This window comes from Hydra vulgaris, chromosome 07 (assembly GCF_038396675.1).
Source record: "Hydra vulgaris chromosome 07, alternate assembly HydraT2T_AEP".
In the NCBI taxonomy this organism is placed as follows: Eukaryota; Metazoa; Cnidaria; class Hydrozoa; order Anthoathecata; family Hydridae; genus Hydra; species Hydra vulgaris.
In genome coordinates, this window is record NC_088926.1 from 40,202,501 (window position 1) to 40,214,790 (window position 12,290).

Sequence of the window (12,290 nt, forward strand, 5' to 3'; positions counted from 1 at the left end):
AATAACTAAAAAGAAAGATTTGAATTTTACTATTTAACTTTTTTAAGAATAGGATAAAAATAAAAAAAAAATAAAAATTGTTGCTACCTTTTTGTATGTAACCGTCCTATCGCGCACCCCAAGCGGGCACATCTAGTTTTAGCTTCGATTGTTCGTCACGATTCAGGATTATACCATAAACACGATAATTTCACTGCAGTTTTACTCGAATTTAATATGTGCTTTTTAAAGTCAAATCGATATAGGGTCGTCTACAAGTTATATCACGTGATAAGGGAGGAGGGGAAGGTGAGGTTAGCGATTTAGTGACAATTTGTTTCAGGGGGAGATGGGATTATAAATTAAAAAAGTAATATAATAATTATGAAACAACGATAATAATTAATAAGCATTACCATAAAATAAAATAATAGTTATATAACCTTCACCATGACACTAACTTATTGCTTAAAAAGTTATTTAAATTACATATTCATCAAAAATTAAGTATTTTTGGAGGTTATTTGTCTGTTTAGTCATGTTAATTTATACAACTTTTTATTGAAATATACGGGTGCAAAAAAGAATATAGACTCCACCTCCTCTATTAGGTACTTTGATTGAAGCTTCTTGTTTCCGCGTTTTTAAAACGATTTTAGATCGTTTTTTTTTTGCGAGCGGTAAAGTGATTTTTTTAGTAGTTGTCAACAATTCCATTATATTTAATATATTTTGCAAAACAAGACTTCTCCAGAACAATTATTGTAAGCGTAGAAGAATACTGAATGAAGCTGGAGTTTCTATTTTTCTCCAAGTTTCTTGATTCACAAGTTAACTTTGTTATAAGAAATCTGCGTTTTTTTATAGGTAAGTTTAAAATGTTATATCTTTTTAATTAGGTCAGGTTTTTCAAAATTGAGAAAAGGTACACATATTAGAGTATATTAGTTCTTATGTGGTTCAAAACTGTTCACTATTTCTTTGGTTTTTAAGAGATATGCCAGGTACAGTGAGACGACTATATTTTGAAATTAATTTTTGTTTTGTTTTCATAAACAAAAGTGTAGGTCCCGGCTATGACTTTCAAGCCAAGTTTAAAGTATTTGTGCCGAATTTCTGTCTATTTCAATTAATTTAATTATTAAGTTCTCATTTAAATAAGAATTTATTCTAATTCAGTATTAAATTATCTCTTTGTGATTTTTTATTTCTTAACTTGCACTTGACAATATTATGGTTTATTATTTTAAGTTTTATTATGTACAAACAAATCATTATAATAATTGTATAATTTTATGCACTCTATATTATAGACCATAATTATACTAATTAATTAAATATTATTTTATATAATGTATAAATAAAAATATAATATTTATTACACGTCAGATAAATATTACTATTGTTGTCAACAATGTTGATACTGTCATTGTTATTATTCAATAATAACAATAATTTATTGTTGTTGTTATACATTATAGTATAATGCAAATAGTATTGGCAATGTATAACTTATACATTGCCAATACTATTTTATACTATAAGCAATATTTTACTGTATAAGCAATAATTTTGTAAAGAAAAATTAAATATGTAAAATAGTAGTTTTTTTTAAAAAAGGTTTGCACTTATAACAATTAAAGTTTAATTTTTATAACTGCAAACTTTGTTAAAAAAAAGTTTTTTAAAAAAATAGGCTAATATAGTGTTTAATTATTTTACGAATTAATGCCATATTAGCCTATGTATATGGCATTTATATTTGTATTTATATTAGCCTATTAGGCTATAGTATAAATATTAGCCTATTAGGTTATGATGATTATTACAATTATAGTTATAGTTAATTTCAAAACTACATATTGTATATGCTGTGTATTTTTAGAATTTCTTAAAAGAACAATACACAAGATTTGCTTGTAAATATGGATACTTTTGGAACAGATAAGACTTTACTTGAGTTTTATTTTGGTTCTTTTAAACCTTATAACTATTTTTCCTTTTTTCGATATATTTACACAAGAGGTATTTTTGGAATGATAATATCGAGCTCTTTTTGTCTATTTAATTTTTTTAACATAAAATTTGATTTGAAATTTTGATCGAAGTACCTACCTCTATACGCATTTAAGTCAGTCGATGTATGTACTACGAACATGTACTGAGATAACGGTCATATGACTTAATTTAAGTACGCGTTGATATTATTCTGTAAAACTATAAAAAAAATAAACAATAAATAAATTTAGTTATAATGAAATAAAGAAAAATTGTTTTAAGAGGATTTGAATCCTCACACTTATAAGTGTGAGGATTCAAATCCTTTTAAAATCTCTTAAAAGCTTAATAACTGAGCACAGGGGGCCGGAATTTACTATTGCTTGACAAAACTAATAATTCATGATATGAAAAAGGTTTAATAACTGTTTTTGTATTGTTTACTAATTTGAGAATTGCGGTTTCAATGGTGACAATTTTTTATAATTTTGGGTAATAATTATTATTCGGGCTATGAATATATAAATTGCTTAGCAACTACATATTTTGTTAACCATAATACATATTAACTGGACAATACAAACTATACAAGTAATAACACTTAAAATAATTTTTGGTTTACTTCATTTTTGGTTACACTTATAAGTGTGAGGATTCAAATCCTTTTAAAATCTCTTAAAAGCTTAATAACTGAGCACAGGGGGCCGGAATTTACTATTGCTTGACAAAACTAATAATTCATGATATGAAAAAGGTTTAATAACTGTTTTTGTATTGTTTACTAATTTGAGAATTGCGGTTTCAATGGTGACAATTTTTTATAATTTTGGGTAATAATTATTATTCGGGCTATGAATATATAAATTGCTTAGCAACTACATATTTTGTTAACCATAATACATATTAACTGGACAATACAAACTATACAAGTAATAACACTTAAAATAATTTTTGGTTTACTTCAATTATTACCAGATTGAGTGTTTTTCATAATATGAATTTAGTGGCGATATAGATTTTTTATTTGGTTGATTATGACACCGAAAAATCCTAGCAATTGTTTATTTTACAGTAAGTTACTAGCTTAAGTCATTTTCTTAAAACACCAAATTTTATAAACAAGACTAATCATAATATAGCATAATGATTGAAAACTATTTTATGCATTTAAAAGATTAAACGCATAGTTAATTACTAATTTCAAGTATTTTTTATGCTGTTCCAGAGTTCCATTACATATTCCTTGAAACTACAACATAATCCCTATAAAAAGTACCTAAACCTTTTGTGTAATAACCTGAAAGTTTTAGTTTAAAAATAATTTTTAAACCAAAGTCCATTATTTTCTGATAATTAGAAACAGGGCCGCCGAAAGCCGTCACGCCGCCTGGGACAGCAACCCTGATTGGCGCCATGTATTTATCAAAGTTTTCCTATATTATAGATGCAGGACTTTTTTTTTTAAATACCTTCATTTCATTTGGCGCCCCTTTGATATCTGCCGCCCACGACAAACTTTCCTTTACGCCCCCCTTCCTCTTGGTGGACATTAAAAAACAGTTTTAGTTTCATTTCCTTCATCATCTTGGCGCAAACTACGACCTGATGCAAACAATAGTTGTTAAGATAAAAGAATGCAACTAACGGCGCTGATCTTCTTTTCTTTTTAATACTATCTGAAGTATCAAAATTTACTTTGGATCAGCCAAAAGAGCAGAGTTATTTTCATCAATAGAAGCAGTTGGGAGTATCAATTCATTTTATAGCCATTGTTTGCTATTCCTTTCAAAATTTTTAAAACTTTTGAATATTTGCTACTTTTTCCAAAAATTTACAACTTAAAATGGGGAATATATTTACATTTGCTTTCAAAATACTAGGATCAGCTGTCTTTAAGTTTTCTTGTATTATATATAAATATCAATATATTTCATGTTTTAACTACACTAAAAATATATTATAAATATATAAATAAAAATATATAAATTACATCTACACATTTGCAAACTATTATAAATAGATATTTTAAGATGTTTAAAAGCAAAATGTTTAAGCAATAAAATGGTATATAATAATATAATTCTTGAAAATATTTTTGTTTTACTTTTTTCCACCATCTGACTCACTGCGTCACTCACTGCGCTACGCCTTTAAATATGCAAATTTATTCATCCGACTTTACACTATGATACCAATTTAAACATTAAAAGAAATTTTTATGTTATAAATTGGTATCATAGTGTAGAAAGAACTTTTAATATTATAGTTTTTTATTATTATTATTATTATTATCATTATTATTATTATTCAGTGATCAAATACAAATACAATAATCTATTTATAATTTGATGAAGAGGTGCTACACCAGGCCCCCCTATGCTGACGAACATGGAGATACAGAAGCTACAGACAAAGCAGCAATTGTATCTATAAAGTTACTTTCTTATGTTGTTTTTGAAAGCGTTGATGGATTGAGCGTTCACTGCTTCTTGCGAAAGCGCATTCCATGGGGCGACAATTCTATTTGAAAAAAAGTTATACCGCTCCTCGCAGTTTTTTACCATCTGACGTTCTAGTTTATGGTTATGGCCTCTTAGAATATACTTATCTTTACTTTTTGAAATTTTTTGCGGGACAAAAAAACTAACAAGCTCGAGTTTACGAGTGATTTTGAATTGCTCGATAAGATCTGCTCTTTTGCGGCGTTCTTCAAGAGTTGTTAAACCGAGCCGTTGGAGTCGATCTTCATAGGTCATGTGTTTAATAGTCGATATTGTTTTTGTTGCTCGATGTTGGACTTGCTCGAGAATGGCAATGTCTGATTTTAAATGCGGTGACCAGGCTTGTACAGCAAACTCAAGATGGGGATACAGAGTGCGCCATAAATAAAAACTGCGACTGCGAAATGTTTTTTTGAATCGCCCTAGCACTCTATTCGCTACTGATACGGCTGACTCTATTTGCGGTCTAACGTTAAGGTCATTCGAGACCATCACACCAAGGTCTCTTTCGACTTCGGTTTCTTCGAGAGGACGACGGGTGCCGTCGACGTTTGACATTGAGTATTTGTACGTTGACTTGTTACATCCGCGCCCAACATGCATTACTTTGCATTTCTCAACGTTGAAATGCAAGAGCCAAATATGTGACCATTTCACTGCTTTGTCAACGTCATCTTGGAGAGTGATGTTGTCCGACTCCTTTTTAATTATCCCTATTATTTTGCTGTCGTCGGCAAACAGTTTCATATGATGAGTAATACTGTCCGGCAGGTCGTTTACAAAGATTACGAATAGCAATGGCCCCAAGACTGAGCCTTGAGGCACTCCACTAGTGACTGCTTTCCATTCAGAAGTAATGCTGTTTATAACCACTCGTTGACATCGAGTGCTTAGCCAAGCTGCGATCCAGTCAAGAAGAGCGCCTTGAATTCCGTACGCACTCAGCTTATGAAGAAGGCGTTTATGTGGTACTTTGTCAAACGCCTTTGCAAATTCTGTGTAAATGACGTCTACTGCATGTCTGCAGTGAGTTGCTTCCGTCATGATATCCCGAGTTTCTAAAAGGTTTGATACACATCCCTTACGATGAACAAAGCCATGCTGATCTGGAGAAATTAGACCATTAGCAACGCAGTGTTCCATTATTCTTTTTTGTAAAATATATTTTTAAAATATATTTTTAAAATATATTATGAAAATATATTTTTTGTAGGTTTATTATTTGGGTGCGCACACAAAGAATGACTCAAAGAAATACTAAATAATAGTATTTAAAGATTATACTTCATTAAAATGTATTCATTAGGTAACCAAAAACAGCTATTAAAATTAACCAGAAAAACCACACAAAAAAACTCGGTGTCGTTAAGGAGATTTTAAAACTAACTCTTCTATTTAGAATTATGATTTTGTCAGCGCATTATATCCAAGCAAGAGCTTTCGATGTTATAATTTTTTTTTTTGCGTAAGGTTTTCATAATAATAAAAGAAACATTTTTTTTATATACATATATAATTTTCAATACTTTTTTTACAACTCCTTAAAGTAAACTTAGAAAACATTAGATTGAGTCTTTAGATCAATTTTCCTAAACAGCGTTAACATTATTTTAATTTTTTGAAAAAGTGCGTAAACCAACTAAAGGTCCTAGTTCTAATCTGTTATAGTTTTCAAAATGCAATTTTTCTGTCAGTTGTCGCCTAAAATTTACGAATTTCGACTAAGAAAGTTCTGTTAATTATAAAATAACTGCCACTTAACAATCATTAGAGATCATATTATTAAACCACCATGTTTATTTCACCTAAAAATCATATTTATTTTAAATCTTATTCAAATCTGGACGAGCAATCGTGATATTAAGGGATTTAAAAAGATGGTCTGGGTTTTTTTGCCACAAAATTTTTTATTTTATGTTTTAGCAAAATTTAAAAACTTCTATCGTTTCATTTTTTTCATGGAATAAAAGTTAAAAAATGCAGGTCAAAAGTTCCCAATGAATTAAAGATAATTCAAAAACAAATTTTAATAATTATAAAATACTTGTAAAAGTTTTTTTATGAGCCAATGTTTATTAAAAAGTATTTTAATTCATAAAAAGCGTCTGTCGTTTTCCTTTGCTATTCAAAAGTTTAATCCCTTTTTAATCGAAAATAAATTAAGGAATCATAAAGTATTATTTTACAAGTATTATAATTTCCGCTTAACACTTTTACGTTAATAGTATTTAAATTTAAAATATATTTACTTCATTTAAGAAAAGAAAAGTTAAAAATATTTGTTTACAAATTTAATCCGCCATTTGTAAAAAGGGCAAAAAAGAGTGTTGTCCAAAAAACATTGGTAATTCTTGCAAAACAAATGTATATGCATTGAACATGGGTGAAACATCAAAACTAAATGATTGGATTGAGAAAATATCTCAAATTAACAGACAAAAACTCAGAAGATCATCTGATATTAGTGAAATATCTGAACAGAATACAACAAATTATCAAGATATTGTTGATAAATTTGTTAAAAAGATATGTCCTTCTTGCTTTTCTACTATAGGTATGATTTCCTTAAACAAATTTAAAATATTGCATAACTTATATAATATTTTAGTTAATAAACTATTTCTTCAATTATTTAAAAAAAAAATTAAATTTAGCATAGAGTCTATGCTAGTCAATGCATATTCTATGATAGACTTATTAAATATTAGTGTATTATTTTTATATCTTTTACAAATATAATAATATCAGAATTTTTCCTAATTGAAATTTCTATTTAGGCAAAGGAATTTCTCACTTTTGCCGTTATAGTGAAGCTGTAAAAAACCTAATTATATTGGCTGAAGGTCTTGGAAATGTAACCAGTGAGCAAGTTGCTTCTAAGGTTCTCAAAATAAAAATGAAAAGAGACAATATTTAATCTGGAGACAAGTTTCCTTTAAAAACCTATGGAAACAATCTTCTTGTTGTTGTTGGCACACTTGATAGTAAATCTAGCAGAGCATCCGTTAAAAAGCTATCTCTAGAAACTATAATGGAAATCTCGAATACTCTAAACCTAAGTAAAAGGAAGATTAAGCAACTTTGTAAACATATGCGATAAAATTTTGGGAAGAAAATTTTAAAGCCTAATATATTAACTCAGATAGAGGAGCTTCAAAACGTATTTTTAGATTTTTATGATGTCAAAACTGAATCATTCATTTCAGGGGATGAAGAGATAAGTCACAGTTCGGTATTTGTAAAAGATACTTTTGATTTAATTCTTCGTATGATTAACGAAATAGGTTTGAATCCTTATTGCACTATTGCTAGAATTTCCATTAATGATGGACAGGGTTTTCTTAAATGTGATATAAACTATTTTGATCCACTATGTAAACATGCAACTTCAAAAAGTCTTGATGATTGTGGTGTAAAAAGATTATTGGTTTTGGCTTTAGTTGAAGATGTTTCAGACCATAATGGTAATCTTAGTAAATTATTAAAAACCACTAGCTCTAATTAATGTAAAATAATACTTGTTCCATAAAATTTGAGACTGGCTTTAAACTTGAATAAAAACTTAAATAAACACGATAAAAAATTATTTGGTATGTTCTTAGAAATAAATATGCAGAATTGGAAAATAAAAATAAATTTATCACAAGACTCTATCTTCGAATTTGATCAAGCCTGGTATTGATACCTTGTACCAGCTTTTCTACAGCATTTAGGTCAAGTTTATTGTCACAATAATGAATCCGACACTCAAGGTTTGATATATCATTTTTAGACCATCCATTCTTGTACACATCCCGCTTAAGCATTGCCCAAAAATCCTCTATAGCACGAGCTTCTGGTAAGTTTGCTGGATTGTCTTTTTTTTGAACAATTGGTATCTTCTGGATTTTTAATCATTTTGTTACCAAATTAGCATAGTGAGATCTCTTGGTTTACCGCTTGGCCAGAAGGAACAATCTAAATAGATGTGACCCCTCGAAGGGAGATTGCCATCCAAACAAGTGACTTTTTTTTAAATTTTGCAACATCATAATACTTAACAATGTCTGGTGTCAATTATCGATCATTTGAATAGTAAGTATTATTACCAGCTAGTGTGCTATTTGACAGAGTAAAGTATGACTCATCGTCAATAATAAATTCATGGTTGCGATATTTTGAATAAAGTCAACCATATTTTCGGCAACCTCAAAGCATCTGTTCAGGAATTCTGCTTGGTCTTTTTTTTCTTTTATAACAAGGAATAGGCTTTTTAAAGCATTTTAAGATTCGTCCGATGGTGCTTTTGCTACAACCAAGTCTTCTAGAAGCCTTTGAAAGTGACACACCTCTTCGATTGTTAAACACTTTCCTCAATTTGATGCGGTTGTTTTGTGTATCAAGAGTAGGCCCTCTTCCACTTCCAGCTTTGCGACCCAATGGTTTATTTTGATCGTAACTATTCATATATCTATAAATTGAAGCTTTTGAATAGCCCTCCATCTTGAAATGGTTTTCGTGTTTTCCATCTACATATTTTTTTTTTTTATAAAAATTATACACACAACTTTTTAGGGCTTGTTGATTTGGCATTTTAAATTGTTATCTAAACAAAAAATAATCAGAGAATTTATATGCTAATTGAAAGAGGAAAGATAGAGCTTTCATTTGATACCAAAAACTAATTATTTTATCAAGCTTACTAATTAAATATCGCTAATTCAAGTTAGTCTCAAATTTTATGGAACAAGTGTTATTCAATAGCATTTGATCTAAAATGTGGTTTAAACAGTCAAAGCAGCAAGTATGCATGTCTCTGGTGTGAAGGAGAAAGAACTCTTGAGTGTAGAAAAAAAAAGAATCTTAGGTTCAATTGATATCAACTACAACAAGTTTGTTGAAGATGGATGCAAAAAAAATCACGTGATGGAATTTAAAAACTGTATTTCTCCTAGAGTTGTGTGTCATGATGCACATCTTGAAACTTTAGTAGAACATCTCATTCCACCACTAGAGTTACACATTCTTATTGGTACTACTTCTATGTTTGTAAAAATATTAATTACGCTGTGACCTGATTTTGATTTGGGGCTAATGTCGAATTATATAATCTTTAGAAGTTACCACGGAACTGGTTTGGATGGTAACAATTCACAAAGTCTTTTAGATAAATTAGATAATTTAGAAGTTAACCTTTTAAGTGCAGCCTCTATATTACCAAATGTGATATTTCTCCAAAATGTAATATATATAATATATAAAAACAAGCAACAAACAGACCTAAGATAAACCGATAATCGATTAAATTTAAAATTTACCATAAAATCACATCAAATGACATTTTGTTTTAAAAAGTAAAAATTAAATCCTTGTAATCATCATTCCGACGTAAACAAGAAAAAAATTCCTCATCTGTTTCAAATCAACAATAGTTCACTGAAACTTTTTGTAGAAACAGGTTTTGTCAGAACTTTAAACTAAGTGGAACTGTTAATTTACTATAAAAATAGTACTATTTTGTATAAATACTGAAAACATATAAAACGAAAAAGAATCGATCTAAAATAGTCGGTTGAAAATGCAATTGAATAATCCCTCAGTATGTTATAAAATTAATATGACGAATGTACTTACATACTTTTATCATGCTGTAATAGTTTTTTTTCATACTAAAGCATGCCAAAAATTTTTTAAGTAAAAAATTTGAATAAACAATGTTTTCAACGCGACGAAAACATTTTTTTGCAGCATCGAGTTTTTGGGGTCTCGGTAATAATTTAACTTTTACTTCATAAAAAAAGAATAACTTTTAAGGTTTTAATAAACTTTAAAAAACATTCTTTTTTTATGAAGTATAAGTTAAGACAACACCAACGGCATAAAAACTCTACGCTGCAAAAAAAATATTTATATATGCATTTGTTTTTTTTGCATAACAAACGTTTTGAAGACAGGTTGACTTATTTTTCTACATCTGTTTTCGATTTAACTTTCTAGAGAAAAAAGCTTACTCTTTCATACTCATTTATCGTATTTCAAAGACACTGCTCATTTTTAGAGGTTTTAAATTGAAGTTATTTTTTACTTCAGATTTTTTTTTACCCTTCTTTCGAGCAGGTTGACATGAAATAGAAACCGTTGAAAACGAATTAAAAACCGCATCTTTTTTTCATTTTTTGACCGTTTTTCAAAATATTTGAAACCTTCAAAAAATGAGGGGTCCTAAACTTTATGTTGCTGTATCTATTGAGCGTCAAAATATATTTTGATAAAATTTAAAACCTAGTTACAATTTATCGTTGAATTCAAGATAAAGAACTTCTTTTAAAAAATAATTTCCCTCAACCAATGGGGGGGGGGGGGGATGCAGGGGTCATTTTTCAAGGGTATTCCTGCCTCTGTGATCTGACTGCCGTGATTTTTAACAAAAAAAATTATCATTTTAATGAATATTAGCAAAATAATAGTTTCAAGTATCTTCTTGTCAAAAAATACTGTCTACTGACAGAAGATTACTTTAATTTTATTCATCAATATTCTGACAAATTTACACTAGCAATCGTACAAATTTATGAGAAATAATTTGACTAAACTATGATGTCATTGTGCTATCTTTTGCAAATGATGGTTTGTGATCAGGTTTAAATCTTTGATTTAAGACACAAATTGAGATCTCGCAAACACAAGTTCATTTAAAGCAATATTTATTTCTGCTTGAAGGAAATTACAAAATAAAAAAATGCTATACTTTAAAAAGAATCATAATTTATAAATAGATTTCATCAAATTGAATTTTAGTGCATCATAAATAAAACCATATAATTTGAAGATGAACAAATAAGTGTTTTAAAAAAACTAAAATAAAAATAACTTCACTTAAAAACATCTAAAAAATCTGCGTCTTGTGATTTTAAAATCAGTATAACTAGTAAACAACTTGGAAATTGAGAAACGCTATAAAACTTATTAAACACAATAACACAATAAAAATTATTTGTACAATCTTTAGTATCATGAAAATATCAGAATAAACATAAAGTGAAATTAAATCTATTCTCTACTTAGTTATAAAATACTTGTGTAATATTATACTTGTGATGATTGATGTAATGATGAGTAACTTTTTATTTTTATATTTATAACTATTATAATTTAAAACGTTCTCTCATTGCTTAATAAACCAGAATGGGGAGCTTTTAAACTGCGATCAATCTTATCAGTTTTAAATTAAATCTCAAATCCAATTTTGCCAAAAGCATATATGCTTTTTATTTGAAGTTTTTATTTACTTAGATTTTTATTTATTGATTGTTGTTATTATTTCCGTATAGATTATTGCGCCACAAACAATGTAGATTAAAACTGCAGTTAAGCTTAAACCTCACTTATTTTTGCGAAAATAAATTTAAAATTCTATTTAAAATACTATATTCACTAAAATAAAATTTAGAGAGTGTCAACCTGAATACTAGTAGTTTACTTTGCACTATGCTATTAGATACTGGGATAAAATCTTCTATTTTGCATAATTAAGTTCACCTTGCCACTGATTTCTAATTTATGCAGGTTTGATTGTAAACTACTTTGATTGTGAACTTTATAACTTAAGGATACCAAAATTAGTTTGTTTTGGCTGCAAAGAAGTACATAAGAATTATTTTTCTGTCTGCTTAATGAAAACAAAAACTTGCTTAAGTTAGATTTGGATTAAAGATGAACTATTTAAGGTAAGGGCATCCAATCAATTACAAAGGTAAATTTATAACACAAACAAAAAATCCATTTTAGATCTGTTACCCCGTGATCATAAATCTGGCTTACTTTGTGGCAGAT

At 28.5% G+C, this 12,290-nt stretch overlaps 1 protein-coding gene across 1 annotated transcript; it reads left to right on the forward strand.

Moving 5' to 3' along the window:
* Positions 1 to 6,719: 6,719 nt before the first annotated feature.
* Positions 6,720 to 10,022, forward strand: LOC136082482 (uncharacterized). The gene is made up of 2 exons (XM_065801870.1): positions 6,720 to 7,032; positions 7,256 to 10,022. The coding sequence occupies exons 1-2, from the start codon at positions 6,858 to 6,860 to the stop codon at positions 7,393 to 7,395; spliced, it is 315 nt and encodes a 104-aa protein (XP_065657942.1). The 5' UTR covers positions 6,720 to 6,857; the 3' UTR covers positions 7,396 to 10,022.
* The last annotated feature ends 2,268 nt before the right edge of the window (positions 10,023 to 12,290 follow it).

What these genes read in the sequence shown, in the direction of transcription:
- LOC136082482 (XM_065801870.1), top strand. Translation starts at nt 6,858, where the DNA reads ATGGGTGAAACATCAAAACTAAATGATTGGATTGAGAAAATATCTCAA. An exon ending in TTCTTGCTTTTCTACTATAG is followed by an intron (nt 7,033 to 7,255) that starts GTATGATTTCCT and finishes ATTTCTATTTAG; the next exon opens with GCAAAGGAATTTCTCACTTT.